General features: G+C 39.2%; 1 protein-coding gene across 6 annotated transcripts in view; it reads left to right on the top strand.

Annotated features, from left to right (window-relative positions):
- PHACTR2 (phosphatase and actin regulator 2) overlaps positions 1-24,606 on the top strand; it is a 292,400-nt gene that overhangs the window by 172,279 nt on the left and 95,515 nt on the right. For all 6 annotated transcript variants that reach the window (XM_055391372.1, XM_055391371.2, XM_019029804.3 and 3 more), the window contains exon 2: positions 3,169-3,336. In XM_055391372.1, the coding sequence (XP_055247347.1) occupies positions 3,169-3,336 (168 nt within the window). The remainder of the gene's footprint in view (positions 1-3,168; positions 3,337-24,606) is intronic.

Genomic DNA, 24,606 nt, shown 5'->3' on the forward strand with positions numbered 1-24,606 from the left:
ATGGAGCATCAGGGAACTGGATATGTGGATTGGGAGAGAAAGATCCCATATATTGTAAGAAAATGAAAACTGGACATGTACCCACAGAGATGAATTTGAGATGGAAACTTTTGTTTCTATGTTCATAATAATTAGCCCTTTTATATTTTACAACATTTAAGTTGTTCAAAGTTAAGCCCTTCCATGAGAGTTCAGCACAAAGTCTTCATGAAGAAGTAAAACCATACTCTTCGTTCCCCCTGGATTTGCCCTCTGGTTCAAAGAGGGAAGTTGGACAGGAGTTAAATTGAAGTAATAAATATTTTGCTCCTTTACTCTGAATTAGCTTCAAAATCAGTCTGTCCCCTGTATCTCTATCTGTTGTGCTATGGCTGAAAGTAGGGTTAGGAACCACTTTCAGAAGAATCAGTTAGCGTAGGACTTGAATCTCCAGTTTTCCCTAGCAATGCACAGTGTCTGCCCATCTCTGTCCAGATAGTACCTGAAATTAGAGTAGACTTCACTAATGGGAGGAATAGGATTTATTCCTATTTGTGTGGAAGGAGAACTCATAAGGATTTAGGAAGTGGCATCTATTGATTGTCTGTCTTCATTCAGTTTGAGATTTTCCTGGTTCTTAGTGTGTCAAGTGATTTTCGATGGAAACTTGGACATTTTTGTATTATGTTATGTGACTCTAGATCTTGTTTGAAACCTTTGGTTTTAACTGGCTTTGTCTGACACCTCTATAGCAGGGGAAGCAGTGGGTGCCGCCTTGTCACCCCTACATGGAGGTAAAAATCCCAGTTCTCCACCTGTCCTCTGTTGACATGCAGTGTATGTGTGGGGGGTGTCCTTGTTACTGTTGGGCACAGGTAGAATTTCCAGATCGCCATGTGGTCTCCCTTGATACCACAGTTGGGGTGGTCTTGTTCCCAGTGTGCAATGATTTGGCCACCTCTGTATTAGGGGGAAGGGGAGAGATACCCAGTTATTGCTGGGTAGGGATGGATGTCAGGGCTTCCTACATGGTCTCCACTGACACTGTGGAAGATGCTTCATTATCAGCCACCAGGCATAAAGTTGCTAGTTTCCTGCTTGGTCTTCTCTGACACCACTCTAGTAGGGGTATTAGGGGTCCTTTTCAGAGCCTCATGAGAGTGGAAATCTAGTAACTCCATTCAGCCTTTGCTGGCATGCATGGTCACAGGTTCTTCTATGGTGCTCGGCTGTAGTAGAGCAGTTATTGTCTAAAAGTTTCTTATGTTGCTACTCTGCCCCTTTCCTGGTTATGTGGCTAGAGAGTGCAGACGTTTGTGGTCTGTGCCCATTGGTGTTTCTGGGTTGCTGGTTTCCATGCTTGTTGGCCTTTCGAGGTTTCTTACTTCTTCAGCTACGAGTCTGGGATATTTGAGGCAAAAAGAAAACCCGGGAATCTCACCACCGTGTTGTTTCTTGGGTTCTGAGGTCCCAGGCTTGTCTACCTTCCCTTGGCCTTACAGAATTTTCTTACATTTTTATGTAACATCCATGGTTTTTTTTTTAGTTGTATTTAGCCAGAGGAATAAGAAAAAGTTAAGTTTGGGCTGCGTGTGGTGGCTCACGCTTGTAATCCCAGCAGTTTGGGAGGCTGAGGCGGGTGGATCACTTGAGGTCAGGAGTTCAAGACCAGCCTGGACAACATGGTGAAACCCCGTCTCTACTAAAAATACAAAAATTAGCCAGGCCTGGTGGCATGTGCCTGTAGTCAGTCCCAGCTGCTTGGGAGGCTGAGGCAGGAGAATTGCTTGAACCCAGGAGGCGGTGGTTGCAGTGAGCTGAGATCACGCCACTGCACTCCAGCCTGGGCGACAGAGCAAGACTCTGTCTCAAAAAGAAAAAGTAAGTCTGTTTTATCTTCTTGGAAGCAGAAGTCCTTGCTATTCAATTTTTGTTTTTATTTGTTTTACTATTACCAATATTATATTAAGAAAGTTGTTAAAAATACAGAGAAGATGAAAGAATTGGTATCACGCCCCATATGCATATCTACCAGCTGGATTCAACACTTAACATTTTGCTATATTTTACTTTATTGCACTTCTATCCATCTGCCTTTTCCATCTATCTATCCATTTATTATTTTTGACGGACATCAGTACACTTCACCTCTAAACACTTCAGCATATGTGTCATTAATTAGACTTCACTGTCTGTTTACGGTTTTTTAAAGGTAAATTTTACAAAAGTGAAATGCAAAAAATTGTAAATACCATTTGATGAGTTTTGGGTAATCCAACCATCGTTGAGATAATTTCCATCACCCCTATACGTTCCCTCAAGTTTCTTCTCAGGTCATTTCTGCCTCCAAGAAGAAACTACTGTTTTGATTTTTTCTTTTTTGCCATAATTTCAAGTGCTATTTTATTGATGGAATAATGTTATAGTTCATCCCTTCTGGCCTGCTTCCAGTTCTTTGCCATTAAAATTTGATAGTTGATGTAACATAAGTCATTGCTATCTTCCGTCAGCCTGGAACACAGTGCAAGCAAGGCAACTTAAGATTTTGTGCATTTCTTCTGATTAATAAAATAGTGAAGACATACAAAGACATGTTTTTATCACACGCAGTACCCAAATTTTCCTCATATTTCTTGTTGTTAGTGTGGTTATCAGTTTCTTTGAAGCTCAAAACCTTTTTTGTAATAGAAGCAAAAGATAGTTTTAGCCTTGTAAAAATAGAATTTAGCTTCCTGGCACCAAATTTTATTTTGTGAACGAGAAACCATGATTTTAACTACACCATAACTGTAATATTCATTACTGAGAATGTCAGACTAGTCTCTGGAGGAACAGCCTATTTCACAAATACTTAGAATACTCTATTCCTGTACAAAATATTGATGGGGTTGTTGCAGATGGATTCAGCTGTGTTGCACAGACACTCATTTGTCTGGCCCCATCTATAATGTAAGTCTCTTGCTTCTAGTCTGTTTCCCCAGAATGATTTTCTAAGTGGGCTGTAATTTCTGATTGACTGATTGATATGAGGGAAGTCCTACCAGCTGTGAAATGGGACAAATAAACTTTATGTGAGATTCCAATTAGAGTGGACGTGCTTAACGTTAACAGCCCAGGGACCAATTGATGATGTTGTTTTATTACAACCTTTTTTACAACCTTTCTCTGTCTATATCTTTCTTTATACAGTTGACGGACTGGACAAAGCTTCTATAGCAAACTCAGATGGCCCCACAGCAGGTTCCCAAACACCTCCCTTCAAAAGAAAGGGGAAACTATCCACCATTGGTAAAATCTTTAAGCCTTGGAAATGGAGGAAAAAGAAGACCAGCGACAAATTTAGAGAAACCTCAGCAGGTATGAGTATCATAACTTGTTAGAAGATGGGATAAATTGTAAAATGTTTTAAAAGGTAGAAAATTATGTTTTACAGTGTGTTTTTTCCCAGAAAAAAATTAATCCATATTTGAAATGAAATTCTTTATTTTAAGAATAAAATAAGGATGAAACAACTTAAGAGTTCTGATTTGCCTTCTTTCTGTACTGACCTTGACTTTCTAATATATTCTTATTTAAAAATATATATTTGTAAATTTATATAAAAAATGGATGGGTGAGGCGAGGGAGTGAAATAGTAGAAAATGATAAGTGGAAATGCTGTTCATCAACATTGTGATGACAGGTATCCATTTTTATATACACATGATGTTAGATATATATTTAGACTATACTATTTATATTAATATATAAATATTTAACGATTTAACTAGTAGACTATACTGCTATACACATAACGTAATGTTAACGGTCTTGTTCATTAATTAAAACTTTTTTAAAAATGTATTTTTTGATGTATTTATTCTTTAGGAAAGATTTTAGTGGCTATATGAAAGAAAAGTTTTGTTATATTTGATTTTAGATTTCTATGATAACCTTAGGACAAATAAATGGTCTCTGTCTTAAGAGAGTAGAGGCACAACCCTATTGGTGTGAAAATGTTTGATTGTTAATTTAGTTTGTAGATTTGTTAAACCTTAAAAGTTACATTGCTTAGTGCCTTTCATATCAACTCGTGGACAAAGTTGGCTTTAAATCTCAGGCCAGAATTCAGCCCAATTTAAACAAGTGTCAGTGTGAGTGTATTGTGTCTAAGATAGAAAAGTGTTTAGTAAGTTCAACGTTCCCCATGCTTACTGTCCAAGGCAATCCCTTCATCAAAATTCCTCATTGCACCACAGTCTAATATTGTTAGTGGATGTACAGGGTCACAGAGCATATCTTATTGGTCTGTACTAAGATAAGAACTAGAGTTTTGTTCTAGAGCTGTGAAATGAAATTAAAAATACTACACACAATGCAAGGATATGGAATAGGAGCATCAAAGCTCCCCAAAGAAAATGGTCTCGGATGCATTTGCAGCTATATAGTTTATTTGAGCATTTTATGTTTAACAAGAAATAATGATAGGCCACCTGGAATTTGTTTCAAAATAATCCTGGAGGAGGGTGAGGTAGGTAAGATTATAGATAAAGGAAGACTGGCAATGGGTTGTTTAAGCTGGGCAATGGGTCCATGGTGGTTATTATTCTCATTTTTCTGCTTATAGATATTGGAAAATTTCTGTAATAAAAAGATAGAGAAAGAAGAGAAACTTGGCTTAAGAGAAAATAATGCTAGTTTGGTTATTGGGTCCTCTTCAGTACCTAAGTGGCTTTCTGGGTTAGGAGGCAGTGACAGGTGAGGGACAGGGTGCTGTGCTGTGTGAGGACACCCGGCTGGGTGACTTTGAACAGGTCAGATCAGCCTCAGTTTTCTCGCCTGCAAAATCGGGGAGTTGAATGTGCTAAACTCGGAGGTGCTTCAGTTCCTGATTCTGTTGTTGATCCCCAGAGACACCCTTACACCCTTGACTCCTTCCAGTCCCTGGCTGGGCATCTTGTTCTCCTCTGTTTTTTGGTTGTGGAAGGAACCTCACTGGCCTTCTTCAAGTGCCTCCCTCTCACATGTGCTTAAGCATTGGGAGAATCTGGCTCTTCACGTTACCAAGACTACCCAAGATGGGAGCAGGGCTCCAGACGTAACGTACGAAAACGAACATAAGATACAAAATGGTGTATCATACATTAGTTTTTTTCACATTGGAGAAAGATGTCATATCTAGAGGAAAACTGATATATTCAGTTGGTGCAAAAGTAGTTGCGATTTTTGCCATTACTTTTAGTGGCAAAAAACCGCAATTACTTTTGCACAAAACTAATATTTGGATATAACCAAGAGAAAGTTATTTTCTTCTTTAAAAAATTATCTCAAGCAGTGGAATCAAGCTGTTTGGATATGATCAGGGCCATTTGCTGTCTGATAATCAATGAAGTACACCTTAGGCCAGACCCACAATATCTTGAGGTATAAAAGAAAGTTCATTTCTTCCAAGAAAAGTAACTCTTCTACGTTTGTCCTTCTCTTAAACTCCTGCGTTGGTACTCACATGGATATGAACCTTATTGTGTTCTGCCGCACAGCGATAAATACCACTTTTCCTAGTATGGGTTTCTGTTATAGGAATTCTTAATTGGTAGTAGATAGGATGTAACACTAATTTATTAATGCATTGTAATAACATGTTTATTATTGTAGTGGGAGGTAAGAAGGGTCCCATTCGTGGCCAGTTTTGGTGGTCCTTGAATCAGTTATATTTTGGAATGCTCATTCTACGTCTAAAGGATATCTTGCCCTATAAGGCAGGCTGGGCTTATGCCCCAGCTTCCGGTTCTCTGGCCTTGTTTTAAAGCAGAAAGTTTCCAATATCTTCAACTCTGATTTAGGCTGTTCAGTGTCTGGCTGTTAGATTCTAGGGCAGGAGAATAGATCTCTTTTCCGTCCACTTCTCTCAGATGCCCCTCTTCATTTCTTTTCTTCTCCTGCATGAGAGGTCCCACCTAAGCTCTAGGTTCTTCTATCCCTTCCCTATCGTTAGAACTCAAAATGGCATTTACATCTTTTTTTCCCCTACATAATCATTTTTTTCCCATTTTGCTTTGATTTGATTTGATTTGGTGGGAGGTGAGGATATAAACATCCTTCCTTTGGATTTTTATATATGCTTGTATCTCCCCAAAGCTAAGAGTACAAATGCCCTGCCTAAATAAACACAGTTGTTTCTCTAACTTATCACAGTGTATTACCATCAAAACCAAACTTACTGAAAATGTAACCTATCTCTGCTGCCTCTACTTTCTTCCCACATTCTCATTCCTTTTCCCATGCAATCTATCTCTGTGTCCTGTATTCACCGAGGTTACTCCAAGCCTCCTAACCATTAAATTTAGTGTCATTCTCTTATTTTCATTCATTTCAACCTCTACAACATTTTCCATTACTGAACAGTCAGTCCTGCCTTAATGTCCAAAATACCTCTTCTTTAATTTACAAAAGCTACCATTGTCTTGTTTGTCTTTGACTTCTCTTTCTCTCTTTTGCCTTTTCTCTTCTTCTTCTCATCACCCCTAACCCCCAGCAGGAAGGTTGCTATGTGCCTTAGCCCTTCTGTTGCTTTGAATATGCCCTTCTTTCCCACACCCACATCCCTCAAACTGGCCCAGGCTCCAGCTGATGCCCATGCACATCCTCCCAAGCACCTGATGGGTAGCACTATTTGAGGACAGCATGTTAACTCAAAATCCATTCATATGGTCTAAATGTATTTCTGTGGAAAACATGCTAGTTGCTAGGCACTGTTCTGGAAGCTGGTGTTCTGCAGCCAATAAGCAAGTGAGGTTCCTGCCCTCATGGAGCTTTCATTCTAGACAGGAAAGGTACTAATAAATGCTATGATGGACACAGGGAGTGAAGGAAGAGGGAGTGGAAAAGTACTGTGTATAAATGCATTCCAACCAAAACAGATCCCCTGCCAACCCCAGCTATCCTTGTTACTGTTAACATGGCTTCTTTTGGCATCCAGACTTTGAACCGTGGCGTTCTTTGACTCTTCTTTCTCTCACCATCTTCTACATTCTATCAGTTCCTAAAACGTTTGATTTATTTTCTCCTCATGCAGAGTCTTTAACATCAGCCTATCCTGTCAATTCCTGTCGTCTAGTCCTATCATCTAATGTCTCAATTAGTGCAACGTAGCTTTTTTGCTATGCTTATTTGTAGCAAGCTATAGAAATCTGTAGGCCACTAGAGAAGACAGGGAGAGGTAGGGTTCTAGCAGCAAGCCTACCTACGAGGGGAATCTGACCTAGCTGGTGAGGCTGACAGGGGAGGTTTGGGATGTCACAGGCTGTCAGGAAGCCGAGTGACCAAGATAATGACTTTACAAGTATCAAGCCTGGCAAATAGAGCAATGAGTACTTCACTACAAAATGGCACAAGTTCCAACAGGTAGGGTAAATCTCAGAGCATCCAGGTGAGCAGTATTAGAAAATTCAGGCAGTCCTCAGTAACCAGGGTGTTCTTTTCTCAGGTAGGAGTATTTAGGTGGGGCAGATGGTGTCTGTTATGGGAATCAGAAAGACTTGAACAGGGCCCTGGTCACCCAGGCTGGTGTGCAGTGGTGCTATCACAGCTCACTGCAGCCTCAATCTCCTGGCTTCAAGCAATCCTCCCGCCTCAGCCTCCCAAGCAGCTGGAACCACAGGCACACGCCACGATGCCCAGTTAATTTTTGTACTTTTCTGCTGTACTTTTAGTAGAGATGGGGTTTCACCATGTTGCCCGGGTTGGTCTCAAACTCCCGGGCTCAAGCAATCTGCCCACCTAGCTTACTAAAGTGCTGAGAGTACAGGCGTGAGCCACCTCACTCAGCCTATGGCCCTATCCTTTTTTAAAGAACAAGGGAATAGAGCTGATAAGTAGGACAGGAACTTACCAAAGGACTCAGGACAGAAACTTGCTATATAAAGTGGAACACAGGGAATGGATTTGGAAGAGGAGTCTCCTAAGATCCTAAGCCTGTGGTGCTGGAGCTACTGTTGCTAGAAATGACATAGCCCAAGAGCTGGGTGAGCAGGGAGAGGAGGGCTTGCTCTGGTCAGCAGCAGTGGCCCAACATGTGTGGATCTGGGGACATAGGTGGGCAGAGCACCCGTCTCCCCTCTTGCCCCTCCATATCCTCTTGGATACCACCATCAGGAAACATTCCTCAGATGGGACTTTGCTCCTGTCACTTCTTGCTCAAAAAGTGTGACTGGGTCTGCATTGTTTCTTCAGTGAAATCCAGACTCCTCAGCTCTTCTCAGTTTAACCCAAACTGACCTTATCTTTTCTATTCGTCCATAGCCCTTGGACTTCAGTCATGCTGGGTCACTGGCTCAGCATGCCCCAAGCCTTCTTGGTCCCCTGGCTTTTCTTCTTGCTCTCTCCTGTTCCTATGAGCACCTCCTTCCTCCAGCTATACCTATTGAAATACTACCAATCATTCAAGGGTCAGTAACATGTCTCTTCCTCCTGCAGATATTCTTGACTTTGATTCAGCACCAGCTGATCCTCGTTTGCCTGTACTCCTGTTAGGACATGTTTATTTTAACTTGTTTTCTTGTTTAAGTGTCTGTCTTATGCTCCTAATTTACTATGTAAAGTATTTAAGGGCAGAGACTATCACATTCACTTTTGCTGCACTTCACATAGGTTCTTTATGTAATAACTTATACATGGGATGTAATAAAAAAAACACGCCTTGAATTGCTTCTTTATTAAATACCCACTGTAACCAAAAATGCAGTACTGGGTGCTTTAGGACTTTTTTTTTTTTGGTGGGGGAAGGGGGTCTCATTCTGTTCCCCCAGGCTGGAGTGCAGTGGCACAATCACAACTCACTGCATCCTCAACCTCCCTAGGCTCAGATGATCCTCCCACCTGAGCCTCCCAAATAGCCGAGACTACAGGCACACACCACCACACTCGGCTAATTTTTGTGTTTTTTGTAGAGACAGGGTTTCACTGTGTTGCCAGGCTGTTCTCAAACTCCTGGGCTCAAACAATTCATCCTCCTTGGCTTCTCAAAGTGCTGGGATTACAGGCATGAACCATCATACCCTGCCTATGCTTTAGGACTTTATAAAAGAAATTGAAGATTTTAAAAATTATAACAAATTAAAATACTAACAAAACATGTACTTCACAATTACAGCCATGTACCACTGTTAAGAAGCAATAAAATTAGAAAAAAATATTTTCCTATCTTTTGTCCTTATTTAAAAGTAAGTTATACTCCTGTATAAAGAAAATCAAGGCAACTTATCTTCAATAAAATGGAGACTTTTATTTGTGTTGGTAGTAATAGAAAAATAATGCCTGTCTAGATTTTTAGGTAGCATTCTAGGAATCAGATCTTTGATTTTCTGAAGGTACTGTGTACTCCCTAATAGTAATAATAATGGCTAATTTTTATTGAATGCTGTTAGGTACCAGGTTCTGCTCCAAGGACTTGATTCATATGAACTCACTGAATCATCATTACAACCTCATGAACTGCAATCTTTAAGGGCTACTATTATCCCAGTTCTACTGATGAGGAGACTGGGGCTAGAACATTTAGATGACTTGCCCAAGAAAACACACCTGGCAGTAGGCAAAGGCAATATTTGAACCTAAGCAATGAGGTCCCATAGCCAGTACTTTCGACCATTCACTAGCTGCATCTCTGAAAGGTGTCTTCCTACCCATATCAGAAAGGACTGATCATTGAAAGGTGGCTCTAATATATGGTTTTGCCTCACACACTAGTTTTTGCTGTAAGAAGGATTTTGTCTGAAGAATTACTTTATTTCTACTTGACTGGCCTGCTTTCCACAGTGCACATGTAGAAAAATGGTTGGCAAGGATCAAAGTTATGTTTGGTCCTATTAAAGGATAGTATTCTCTTGTAACCATAGAGACCTAATGTTGCTATTTAGGATTATTTTCCACATCTAGAAAGTAGGGCGAAGTTAAAGGATTTGCTTAAGGTGATATTTGTTAAGGATTGCTCTGGTTGCATTAATAAATGACAGCATTTTGATTTTGCTTATCTTATTCCACTAAGAAGTTGGAAAGTTGGAAGTGTTTTTTTTTTTTTTTTTTTTTTTTTTTTTTGGAGACGGAGTCTCGCTCTGTCATCCAAGCTGGAGTGCAGTGGTATGATCTCGGCTCACTGCAACCTCTGCCTCCTGAGTTCAAGTGATTCTCCTGCCTCAGCCTCCTGAGTAGCAGGGACTACAGGCTTGTGCCATTACGCCCAGCTAATTTTTGTATTTTTAGTAGAGACAGGGTTTCACCATGTTAGCCAGGCTGGTCTTGAACTCCTGACTTCAGGTGATCCACCTGCCTCGGCCTCCTAAAGTCCTGGGATTACAGGCGTGAGCCACCGTGCCTGGCCTAGAAGTGCTTTTATTTATCATTCACCCTCACATCATATTGGAGGAAGAGGAAGGAATCTTTCCTTTTTCCCAATTTACTGTGTCAGGGAGAAGTTACGTAACCAGCCAAAGGCCCCACAGCACATCTAGATCCACAGAGGGCTTCTTGCTTTGTGTTCGACACTTCTTTTTTTTTTTTTTTTTTTGAGGCAGAGTCTCACTCTCGCCCGGGCTGGAGTGCAATGGCGTAATCTCACTCACTGCAACCTCCACCTCCCAGGTTCAAGCAATTCTCCTGCCTCAGCCTCCTGAGTAGCTGGGATTATAGGCATGCACCACCACACCCAGCTAATTTTTATATTTTTAGTAGAGACGGGGTTTCAACATGTTGGCCAGGCTGGTCTCAAACTCCTGACCTCAGGTGATTCACCCACCTAAGCCTCCCAAAGTCCTGGGATTATAGGCGTGCGCCACTGTGCCCAGCCAAGTGTTCGACACTTCTTTGTCCTCAGCAAGTGTTTACTGAGCATCTTCATCTATTGTATGTGATACATACAATATGTCAGGAACTGTTACAGGCTCTAGGGATACTCTCATAGATTTTAGTGACATAAAAGAGACAATCTTCCTTCTTGCAAAAACTTGCATTCTAGTAGGAGAAGGAAGCAGAAAATAAACCCAAATAAGTTAGATACTGTACTAGAAAGTGAGAAGAGAAAATTAAAGCAAGGAATTGGAGTAGAGAATATGGGAGGGAGGTTACAGTTTCAAATTGGGAAATGTTCCTGGGAAGGTAACATTGAAGGAAAGGCAGGAAGGAGGGAAGGGAAAGCACTGAGAGAATCCTGGGAAGTCATCACAGAGTTAGCAATAGCATGCACTTTCAGTAATGGTGTGGACACATTGTGATTCTAGGCCTTTACAAATTTTGTCTGATAATTTAACCATTAAAATGCCTCACATTCACGAACCTCATGGTTGTTAATCTTTTTGTTGTTGTTGAGACAGGATCTCACTGTGTTACCCAAGCTGGAGTGGAGTGCAATGGAGTGATCATGGCTCACTGAAGGCTTGACCGCCTGGGCTCAAGCAATCCTCCCGCCTCAAGTCCCCTGAGTCATTGGGACCACAGGCATGGACCACCATGCCTAGCTAATTTTTGTGTTATTTGTGGAGACGAGATCTCGCTATGTTGCCCAGGCTGGTCTCAAACTCCTGATCTCAAGTGATTCTCCCACCCTGGCCTCCCAAAGTATTGGGATTACAGGCGTGAGCCACTGCACCTGGCTTGGTTGTCAATCTTGATATCTACTGCAGCTCCATGGCTCCTAACAAATTATGGAACTTCATTCTATACAATTCTACCAGAAGAGGAGCAGGGTTTAACTCTATAATATAAGCATTTTGTTATGGCTTTCTTTCTTCAACTCAAATTCGCAAGGCAGATTCTGACCCACCATCAAACCAAAAGTCAGAAAGCCAACCTCATGGAGTTCCAGTTTAGAATGGCGCATATGTTGGTGTTTTCTGGTGGACACAGTATCAAGTCCTATTGAGACTGCCTTTCTAAGTTGAAATAATAATGCATTATTGCCTCTGTCTTAAGCAATCCTTAACTTACAGACTGGTGGTGTCTCTGTACTGCATTTTTAGATTATTTGGAATTATGGGTATGCTCCCAAACTAATTTATAAAATTGAGTTTAACCCATAATACGCCTGAAGCCTGGGACTATTAATATTTATTCAAATACAGCCAAACACTATTTATTGTTACTATAGTAAAACACTTCCATAATTTTCAATTGAAATTAAGAATTTTTGAGTTGTGAAGGATCTTAGCCATCTAGTTCTGTCTCTAGGGCAGGAATCAACCCTGTCTCCAGCAGCCCTGATAACATACAGTCATTGAGCTTCTCCCTGAATTCCTTATTCCCAGCTCTAATTGTTGAGGAGGTTTCCTCTTGTGTTGGCCTGAAACAAATTATCTCCAGTCTTTCTAACTATCTTCTGATGTGTGTGTGTGTGTGTGTGTGTGTGTGTGTGTGTGTGTGTGTGTGTGTGTATCTCCTAATTACATTGTTACATGATCATCCTTCCATCTTTTCTTTAAGTTTGTTCATCCCTTTATCTATTGTCAGTTTCAGAGTTTCTCACCACAGGAGCGTACTAGATTGTCTAGGTCACTCAGTTTTTATGGAGTTCCTGGCCCAATGCAGTGTGTACTAGGGACATGGTCATAAACAAGCCTGACCAGTTCCCTGTGCTCATGGAGTCCACAGGGTGCCTGTGCATCTGGCGGTACCTCATGTGTTCTTTCTTAGCTATTTTTAATCCTAAGCTAACATGGTGACTTTTCCAAAAGTTCTTATTATTTCTACTTCACCAACCACATTTTCAGTATTTAGAATTAAGTCTAGAATAGAATTTCATCTTACTTAAAGAGGAATTTATCAGTAAGAATTAAGCATCTTGTAAATGTCTAGGGAGCTGGAAGTTCCCATGAAAACTCTCTATCACTTTTCTGCTTATTTAATGTTCTCTTTGTGGAAAATATCACCCAGAGCCTCCTAACGGGGTGATCTGTTTTACTTTTTTATAACAATATATTTTCTGTTCTTTCTCTGTACCCTCATGTGGATATATGTACATATCATATCCACATTTCTTGGATGCTAGTTTCCCCGAAAGCACTAGAAGTCTCTGGCATTGGATTTTTTTTCTATTCTGGCCACTGTCCTCCATGATATCTGGTTTTATACCATTATGTGGGTGTTTTCTTCTCTCTTGAATTCAACTTTAAGGTTCTCTTCAATAGGCCAATTTGGTGAGCATCTTCTTGGCATGTCATTTTTTTCTTAAATTTTTTTATTTTTAATGAATGCATAATTGTTGTACATATTTTGGGGTATATGTGATATTTTTATATAAGCATACAATGTGTAATGTTTAAATCAAGGTAATTGAGATATACATCACCTCAAACATTTATCATTTCTTTTTGTTAGAAATAGTCCAGTTCCACTCTTTTAGTTATTTTGAGATATACAATATTGTTAGCTATAGTCGCCCCATTGTGCTACTGAACACTAGATCTATTCTTTCTATCTAACTGTACATTTGTACCCCTTAACCATCCCTCCTCCCCACTACCCTTCCCAGCTTCTGGTAACTGTCATTCTACTCTATCTCCATGAGTTCAGTTTTTTTGTTTTAGCTCCCACATATGAGTGAGAACATGCAACATTTGTCTTTCTGTACCTGGCTTATTTTACTTAACATAATGTCCTTCAGTTCCATCTGTGTTGCTACAAATGACAGAATTTTATTCTTTTTTATGGCTGAATAGTATTCCATTATGGTGGAATAATATTCCATTGTGTATATGTACTACATTTTCTTTACCTATTCATCTGTTGATGGACACTTAGGTTGATTCTATGTCTTGGCTATTGTGAACAGTCTGGCATCTCATTCCTATTTTCATGTAATGAACCACATGTCTTGTCAGGCTATTGTAGGACTGTTACGGTCCAGAAAGTCAGATCTTGTCTTCGACACCATCAGTTGAAATGGCTTTTCCCATTTCTTTATCCACTCTTTTCATATGTCATGATCTCTAGCCAGAAGAGAAGAGAACCACATCTCACCTTCCATGCCTTCCTGTTTTCCACTCAGGACTCCTGACTAGCTAGACCATCCAGATGGCTTCTGAGGAAGACAATTATTCTTATTTTTAAAAATCAGTAGAGGAGGGTTTGAGGAGTTTTGATGTGCCCTCTTTCATGTCCTAAGAAACTCATTGCAAGAAGACAGCATTCCTTCTGATTAGCCAGGCAGGTCTGTGCAAGGCTGTCATCTCTAGCACTGGCACCTCATCAAGAGCTCCTCAGTGACCACTTTTGACTTTTCCTGCTGGGTCTCATGAATCCTCCTTGTCATCCATTCATACAGCAAATATTCACTGAGCTTCTACCCTATGCCCAGATTCTGTTCTAGAGAAACAAGCTCATGAAGCTGCTATTCCAGTGAAGAAATACCAGGGAAGGGTGTTGTGGGGAAAATCAGAGTATACGTGGAGATCGAGAATAGCGGTCAGTGAGAGAAGCAAGACACTGGGTCGGAGTCTCTGGTACACCACCCTTCTCTATCTTACCTACTGCTCCATGCCAGATCTACACAGCACATCAATTCTCCCTCTCCTGTGTGTTATCTTTTTTCTCCTATTAACTCTTGACAGGACATCTTGGTTTTGTCAAGAGGTTGATCTCTTGGTTCCTATTTTCTTCCTCAAAACATTTCTTTTTGTGTGGCTTTCTTAACTGTATAATTCTTCCATTTTTTTCTTTTTTCTTTTTTTCTTTTTTTTTTTTTGAGACAGAGTCTTGCTGTGTCTCCCAGACTGGAGTGCAGTGACATGATCTCAGCTCACTGCAGCCTCTGCCTCCCAGGTTCAAGCGATTGTCCTGCCTTAGCCTCCCGAGTACCTGGGATTACACGTGTGTGAGACCCCACTTGGCTAATTTTTGTTTGTTTGTTTGTTTGTTGTTGTTTTGAGATGGAGTCTCACTCTGTCGCCCAGGCTGGACTGTAGTGGCACGATCTCGGCTCACTGCAAGCTCCGCCTTCTTCATGCCATTCTCTTGCCTCAGCCTCCCGAGTAGCTGGGACCACAGGTTCCCGCCACCATGCCTGGCTAATTTTTTTGTATTTTTAGTAGAGACGGGGTTTCACTGTGTTAGCCAGGATGGTCTCGATCTCCCAAACTCGTGATCCACCCGCCTCAGCCTCCTAAAGTGCTGGGATTACAGGCATGAGCCACCACACCCAGCCCTGTGCTGTCTTTTTATAGTCACACCTTCCCAACCCCTAACTTCTGGCAACTACTGGTCTGTTCTTCTTCACCATAGTTTTGTTGTTTCAAGAATGTCATAGGCTGGGCATGTGGATCACAAGGTCAAGAGATCAAGACCATCCTGGCCAATATGGTGAAACCCCGTCTCTACGAAAAATACAAAAAATTAGCCAGGCATCATGGCGGGTGCCTGTAATCCCAGCTACTGGGAGGCTGAGGCAGGACAATCACTTGAACCCAGGAGGCGGAGCTTGCAGTGAGCCGAGACTGCACCACTGCACACCAGCCTGGCGATAGAGACTCTGTCTCAAAAAAAAAAAAAAAAAAAAAAAAGAATGTCATATAAATGGAATCATTCAGTGTGAAATCTTTGGAGACTGGTTTCTTCCACTTTGCAGAGTGACTCACGAGAGCTTCCTCCAGGTTGTTGCATGTATTCGTCATTCCATTTTTTGTTGAATAGTATTTCATGGAATAGATGTACCACAGTTTGTTTATCCATACATGAAAGACACATGGGTTGTTTCTAGTTTGGGGTAATTATAAATAAAGTTGCTATAAACATTCTTGTGTACGTTCTTGTGTGAGCAAAAGTTTTCATTTCTTTAGGGAAAATGTGTAGGAATGGGATTTTGGGGTCATATGTTAAATGTGTGTTTAACTTTATAAGCAAATGCCAAACAGTTTTCCAGAGTTTTGCATTCCTGCAAGTAGCAGAGAAAAGTTTCAGTTGCTCCACATCCTTGTCAACACTTGGTATTGTCATTATTTTTTGTTGTTAAGGTAAAAACATTTATCATAAAATTCACTATCTTAACCATTTTTAAATGTGCAGCTCAGTAGTGTTCAATATATTTACATTGTTCTGTAAATAGATCTCCGGAACTTTTTCATCTTGCAGAACTGAAACTCTACACCTATTAGCCAACTTCCTTTTTGCCCCCCCAGTAACCCACCATTCTACTTTCTATGACTATGAATTTGACTACTTTAGATCCCTCATATAAGTGGACTCAGATAGTATTTTTTTGTGACTAGTTTATTTCACCTAGCATAATGTCCTCAAGTTTCCTCCATGCTGTAGCATGTGACAAGATTTCCTTTTTTCAAAGACTGTGTAGTATACTACATTGTTTAAATCCATTCATTGGTCAGTGGACATTTGGGCTGCATCCATCTCTTGGCTATTGTGGATATTGCTGCTCTGAACATAGGTGTGCTGTAATTAGTTTTATGTTAACCATTCTAGTAGGTATGTAGTGGTATTTTGTCATGGTTTTAATTTCCCTAATGGGCTAATGATGTTGAACTTTTTTATTGATACATAATATTTGTGTATATTTATAGGATACATGTGATATTTTGTTCCCTTCATATACTGTGTCATGATCAAGTCAGGGTATTTAGGATATCCATCACCTCAAACATGTATCATTTCTACCATTGGGGACATTTCAAATCATCTTTTCTAGCTGTTTTATAATATACAATACATTGTTGCAATTGCAGTCACCCTACGGTGCTATTAAACATTAGAACTTATTTCTTTGATGTAACTGTATGTTTGTACCTGTTAATCTGCCTCTCTTTATCCCTTCCCCCACTGACACCCACACACCCTTCCCAGCCTCTCGTAACTGTCATTCTACTCTCTACCTCTATAAGATCAACTGTTTTAAACTCCCACCTATGAGTAAGAACATGTATTTGTCTTCCTGTGCCTGGATTATTTTACTTAACATAATTTCCTCCAGTTATATCTATGTTGCTGCAAATGACAGGATTTTATTCTTTTTTTATGGCCAAACAGCATTCCATTGTGTGTACATAATCATATTTTCTTTATCCATTCATCTTTGATGGACACTTAGGTTGATTCCATATCTTGGCTATTGTTAACAGTGCTACAATAAACATGGTCATGCAGGTATCCTTTTGATATATTGAGTTCCATTTTTGTGGGGGTGAGTACCTGGTAGCGGGATTGCTTGATCATATCATGGCTCTATTTTTAGTTTTTTTGAGAAACCTCCATACTGTTTTCTGTAATGGCTGTACTAATGTACATTCTTACCAACACTGTGTAAGAGTTCCCATTTCTTTGAATCCTCACCAACATCTGTCATTTTTTGTCTTTTTGATAATAGCCATGCTAACTGAAGTAAGATATGTCATTGTGGTTTTGATTTGCATTTCCCTGATGATGTCTTTTTGATAATAGCCATGCTAACTGAAATAAGATAATATGTCATTGTGGTTTTGATTTGCATTTCCCTGATGATTAGTGGTTTTTTCATATACCTGTTTGCCATTTGTATGTGTTTTTGAGAAATGTCTATTCATATCTTTTGCCCATATTTTAATGGGATTATTTGGTGTTTTGTTGTTGAGTTATTTGAGTTCCCTGTACATACCTCAACATATTAAAGCCCTTATATGACAAACCAACAGCTAACATAATGCTGAATGGGGAAAAGTTAAAAGCCTTTCCTCTAAGAACTGGAACAAGACAAGGATGCCCACTTTTACCTCTCCTATTGAACTGGAAGTCCTAGCCAGAGCAATTAGGCAAGAGAAAGAAATAAAAGGCATCCAGATTGGAAAAGAGAAAGACAAACTTTGCAGATGACATGATTTTATATCTAGAAACTCTTAGATCTGGTAAACAAATTCAGTAAAGTTACAAGATACAAAATCAACATAAAAATCAGTGGTGACTCTTTCTTTCATTCTTTCTTTCGTTCTTTTGTTCTTTCTTCTTTCTTTCCTTTTTTTTCTTTCTTTTTTTTTTTTTTTTTTTTTGAGACAGGGTCTTACTCTGTCACTTAGGCTGGAGTGCTGCATAGATGCTTACTGCAGCATCTACCTACAGGGCTTAGGTGATCCTCCCACCTCAGCCTCCCGAGTAGCTGGGACTACAGGCGCACACCACCACACCTGGCTAGTTTTTTATATTTTTTTGTGGAGACAGGGTTTCACCATGTTGCCCAGGCTGGTTTCAAACTCCTGGGCTCAAGTGATCCACCAGCCTCATGAGATTTTTCACAGACATAGAAAAATTTGTATGGAACTAAAAAAGAGCCCAAACAGCCAAAGCAATCCTGAGCAAAAAGAAGAAAGCTGGAAGCATCGTAGTACCTGACTTCAAAATATATTACAAGGCTATAGTAACCAAAACAGCATGGTATTTGTATAAAAACAGACACATAGACCAATGGAAGAGAATAGAGAACCCAGAAATAAAACTACACATTTACAGCCAACTGATTTTTGATAAAGGTGCCAATAATATAGATTAGGGAAAGAACATCCTCTTCAATAAATGGTGCTGGAAAAAGTGAATATCTAAACACAAAAGAATGAAAATAGACACCTATGTCTCACGGTATATAAAAATCAATGCAAAATGGATTAAAGACTTAAACAGAAGACCTAAAAGTATGAAACTACTAGAAGAAAACATAGGAGAAACACTCTAGAACATCAGTCTAGGCAAAGATTTTATGTCTAAGACCTCAAAAGTATAGGCAACAAAACAAAAAAGCACAAATTTGACTATATTAAACTATTAATAAAAAGTTTCTGCTCAGCAAAGGAAGCAATCAACAGAGTGAAGACACAATCTGTGGAATGGGAGAAAATATTTGCAAAATATTCATCCAACAATGAACTTCTTTTCATGTACGTATCTGCCATCCATATATCCTCTTTGATGAAGTTTCTATTCAGGTCTTTTGCCTATTTTTTAATTGGGTTATTTGTTTTCTTACTATTGAATTTTGAGATTTCTTTATGTATTCTAGATACAAGCTCTTTGTTGTATATGTGATTTGCAAATATTTTCTCCCACTCTGTAGATTGTCTTTTCGTTCTTATAACAGTACCTTTTGCAGAGGAAAAATTTTTAATTTTAATGAAATCCACCATATCAGCTTCTTTTAAAATAGATCATGCTTTTGGTCTCTTGTCATGCCTGATCTCAGGTCACAAAGATTTTTATCCTATGTTTTCTTCTAAATGTTTTTATAGTTTTATGTTTTACATTTAGATCTATGATCAGTTTTAGGATCATTTTTATGCAAGGGGTGAGGTTTGGGTCAAGGCTGGTTTTTTGCATGTAAATGTGTAGTTATTTCAATATCATTTGTTGAAAAGATCATCCTTTTTCTATTAAGTTGCCTTTGTACTGTTTTAAAAATCAATAAGCATATATTGTTCTTCCACATATTCTCTTTGGTAAAAGTCTTTTGGCCAACTTTTACTGAGTAGTTTGTTTTCTTAATGTTCAGTTTGAGAGTATTATATCTTCTAGGTTCAATGCCTTTGTCAGATATGTTACTTGGTGATATTTTCTGCCAGGCTCTAGTAGCTTGTCTTTCCATTCTTTAACAGTGTCTTTTAAGAGCAAAGGCTCTTAATTTTGATGAAATACCATTTTTTTTTCTCTTTTCAGATCATGCTTTTGGTGTCATGTGTAAGAAATTACAACAGCATTTGTTGAAACGACTATCATTTCCCCATTGAATTACCTTTGCACCTTTGTTGAAAAATTAATTGGCAACATATATGTGGTCTATTTCTGGACTCACTACTTTATTATCTTAATCTGTGTCTATTCTTTCACCAATATCACACTATCTTGATTATTATAGCTTTATAAGTCTGAAAATTAGGTAGTGTGATTTTCCAACCTTATTCTTCATTTAAAATTGTTTTAACTAATCTAGTTTGTTTGGCTTTCATTTAAATTTTAGAACCAACTTGTTTTTATTGTTGAAAAATTACTGCTGGGGTACTTTCTTTTGGCTAGGATTTTTATTTAAACTGCATTAAATCTATGCTGCAGTTTGGGTAGAACTGATATCTATACCATGTTGAACTTTCTAATTTATGAACTGGTATGCCTCTCCATTTGATTAGCTTTTCCATTTTTTTATTAGCATTTTGAAGTTTTTAGAAAACAGTAATAAGTTTATACTTCAGTATTTGTTTTCTTTATTTTTTAGCTACTGTAAATTATATATATTTTTAAATGTCAATTTCCAATTGTTCCTTGTATCATGCTACCTTATTAAACTCACTTATCAGTTCTGGTAGTTCTAGTGAAAATACCTTAGGATTTTCTACATGGACAATTATGTCATCTGTGAATAGGAATCATTTTATTTCTTCTATTCTAACCTGCATGCTTTTTATTTTTTCTTCCCTTTTTTCACCAGCTAGGACTTCTACTACAATAGTAAACAGGAGTGTTGAAGGAGATATCCATGCTTTGTTCCTATTCTTAGGGGGAAAGCATTCATTAAGTATGATGTTGGTGTAAGATTTTTTGTGTGTGTTTGTTTGTTTGTTTGTTTGAGACGGAGTCTTGCTCTGTGGCCCAGGCTGGAGTGCAGTGGCGCGATCTCGGCTCACTGTAACCTCCGCCTCTTGGGTTCAAGCGATTCTCCTGCTTCAGCCTCCTGAGTAGCTGGGACTACAGGCACGTGCCACTGCACCTGGCTAATTTTTGTATTTTTAGTAGAGACGGGGTTTCACTATGTTGGCCAGGCTGGTCTTGAACTCCTGACAACGTGATCCGCCTGCCTCAGCCTTCAAAAGTGCTGAGATTACAGGCGTGAGCCACCACGTCCGGCCCAGTTGAATACATGCCCTTTATTAGGCTGAGGAAGTTCCTTTTTGTTCCTGACTTTCTAAGAGTATTTATTATGAATAGATATTGGATTTCTCAAACGCATTTTTCTGGATCAATTGATATGGTCATTTCGGTTTTTTTCTTTAGACCACTATTATGGTTGATTACATTGGCAGATTTTTGAATTTTGAACCAGTTTTTGCATCCTTAGGATAAGTTCCACTGTGTTGTTTTGTTTTATTTTGTTTTGTTTTTTGAGATGGAGTTTCACTCTTGTTGCCCAGGCTGGAGTGCAATGGCACGGTCTTGGCTCACAGCAACCTCCGCCTCCCAGGTTCAAGCGATTCTCCTGCCTCAGCCTCCGGAGTAGCTGGGATTATAGGCATGTGCCACCACACCCGGCTAATTCTGTATTTTTAGTAGAGATTGGGTTTCTCCATGTTGGTCAGGCTGGTCTCGAACTCTGGACCTCAGGTGATCTGCCCGCCTCGGCCTCCCAAAGTGCTGGGATTACAGGCATGAACTACCGCGCCCAGCCAGCCCCACTGTCTTGTGGTGTAGTATTCTTTTTATATGTTGCTGGATTTTATTGAATAATATTTTGTTGAGGAGTCATGGTATTGATCTGTAGTGTTCTTGCACTATCTTTGTCTAGGTTTGATATCAGGGCAACACCAACTTTATACAATCAGTTGGCAACTGTTCCCTCCTCTTCTGTTCCTGGAAGAGACTGTGTAGAATTGTTGTTATTTGCTTCTTGAAATGTTTGGTAGAATAAACAGTAAAGCATTATGGACCTGAAGATTTCTCTTTTGAAAGATTTAAATAGCATATTCAATTTCTTTTATAGTTATAGGACCATTCAGGTGATCTCTTTTAACTTGGGTAAGTTTAAGCAGGCCCTCTGGTGCTTTGAAATGGAAAAGAAAGTGAAACTTTTCCTCTAGATTTCTTTATGGTTAACCAACTGCCTTATCTCCTTCAATAAAGTCTATGTGCAAATGCTACTTTCTCAGTGAGATCTATCTGGATTGTTCTATTTCAAATCTCTTCTCTCCCCCAGAATTCTTTAAATTAAATGGCCTTGTTGACATATAATTGATATACCAAACAGTTCACCCATTTAACACGTGCAACTCAATAGGTTTTAGTAATATTCATGAGCTGTGAAACCATCACCACAATCAATTTTAAACATTTCCATCACTCTAGAAAGAAATCCCATGCTCATTAGCAGTCATTCCCCATTTCACCAATCTCCCAGCTCTACTTTCTATCTCTGCGGGTTTGCCTATTCTTGATATCTCATATAAGTGGAATCATACAATACATATGTGGTCTTTTATGACTGGTATCTTTCACTTAGCAAGCTTTCATTGGTCATCTATGTTGTAGTGTGTATCAGTACATCATTTCATTATCAAATACCAAACATTCCATTGTATGAATATACCACATTTTATTTATTCATCAGTTGCTGGACGTTGGGTTTCTTTCTATTGGTGGCTATTATGAATAATGTTGCTGTGTGCATTTGTATATAAGTTTTTGTGTACATATATGTTTTCACTTCTCTTGGTTTCATTTCTCTTGGTTATATACCTAGAAATGGAATTGCTTAGTCATGTGTTAATTCAATGTTTAACATTTTGAGGACCTGCCAAACTGTTTTTCAATGCAGCCACACCATTTTATATTCCTACTAGCAGTGTATGAGCATTCTAATTTCTCTACACTCCAGCCAACATTTATTACTACCTGTCTTTTTTTATTATTGCTATCCTGGTGGGTATAAAGTAGCTCCACCCAGCACTTTTGATTCCTCCTTGTCTTTTCTTTTCTGATTTATTTATTTATTTGAGACAGGGTCTTGCTCATTCACCCATGCTGGAGTGCAGTGGTGTGATCATTTCTACTGCAGCCTCTAACCCCTGGGCTCAAAGCAATCCTCCTGCCTCAGCCTCCCCAGTTGCTAGGACCAAAGGCATGCACCACAACACCCAACTTAATTTAAAAAAAAAAAAAAATTTTCATAGAGATGGAGGCTTGCTCAGCTGCCCAGGCTGGGTGTCCAACTGGCTTCAAGTGATTGTCCTACCTTGACCTCCCAAAGTGCTGGGATTATAGATGTGAGCCACCATGCCTAGCCTGATTCCTCCTCTTTTTCTACCTTACTTTTTTCATTTTCCATAGCACATTTTACCGTCTAACATCTATATATTATTTCTATTGTTTGTTATCTGACCCCACTTCCTAGTAGATTATAAATTCCATGAGAACAGGGATTTTTGTTTTCTTCTTTGGTGAGATCTCAAAGGAACTTGTATAGTGCCTGGCTTATGTTAAACATTCAGTAAATGTATATTGAATGAACGAATGAATGAATGAATGGCTCTTGATGGACCTTATCCCATCCTATATATGGAGCATTTGCAAGTGAATCTTTTTGATTTGGAAAGTGCTGGATTTGGGGCGAGGGGTAGGGAATGACTGTGCTTGTTTTCAATCCTTCTTTAGTGTTCATACCACTGAGAGTTGCTTAAAACAGCCTCAAGAAACCCTGAAAAGCCATAACAGACTAAATGAATATTTTACCAATTTAGTGGGTAGGGTGGGGAGCTATTCTCTCATGAATGGATAATGACCTTAAGTAACTGTGACTGCTCTGTATGGCAGCATTGCAAAGGTCAATGTGGGAACATCTTTCTCAAAAAAGGAAGTGGGGTGGGGGTTGTATTTTAATTCAACCATTTGTGTTCTTGTGTGTTTCACAACAAAACCTAATGAGACCAAATGAGTGCTAGAAATTCTGTGGGCAAGAGATATTATATAATAATTTTATTACGTATGCTTTTAAAAAATATCGTCTATTATTTTCCTAAAGGTATATAATTGTGTTAAAACAGATTTCCTCTATGTGCTCTAAATATAAAGGAGACTAATTATTTCTCTCCTTTTTTTCTCCCAGTAGAATGGATTTTTTTTCTTGGTTCAATCTTTTTATACATAGGTGGATGGAAAGACTCATTATGGCCCATCTTTTTATTTATGGAGCATTTATTATTCATTATAGGTCTATTCTAGTGGTAAAACCCATTTATGGGAAAGAGTAATAGAATATGAGTGCTAACTTTTTGTGCATTTGTCATAATTGAAGTTAGTGGTTTTATAAATATGGGATCCTTCCACCATGGGTTTAGAATAGCCCAGCTGCACAATAAATGGCCTAACCATCAGGTCCTACCTCTTACAGATCAATAAAACCATGAAATCTTTTTTCTAAATGGAGTTGAGGAGTCTCCCTTGCTTCCTGTACATTCTGGAAAAAGTGGGATATTGTGTTTAATCCAAGCCGAGCTCTGGATTTAAATGGGTTGCACCGTAGACCTGACTAGTATCTCAAGTCTCCTGTCTTTTCCAGGGGGAGTTAGGTTTTTCTAGTGAATTCAGATAAGCAAGGCATTTTCACTGAGCATTCTGTGAAAGCATTCTCAAATGAGACATGGATGCTACTGATTTTGCTGATTTCTGATTACAAATGACACATTTTAAAAATCACACACATAGAATGAATTGCAGAACTGTTAACTTGCTTTCCCTTTTTTTCCCATCACATTTGATTGCTAAGGGAGATGTGGAGAAAAGGAGCACTGTTCCCACCCACATCTTAATTAAATAAGGCCTCCATTGGGTTGAGACAAAGTGGGTTTGTATTGCTTTAAGAGAAGATCCGATTGTTTATATCCCTTGCTTGGGTGGATAATTTCCTAATTTCATTTTCCTCTGGAGTGGTGCCACTTT

The sequence above is a fragment of the Gorilla gorilla genome, chromosome 5, assembly GCF_029281585.2.
Source record: "Gorilla gorilla gorilla isolate KB3781 chromosome 5, NHGRI_mGorGor1-v2.1_pri, whole genome shotgun sequence".
NCBI lineage: Eukaryota > Metazoa > Chordata > Mammalia > Primates > Hominidae > Gorilla > Gorilla gorilla.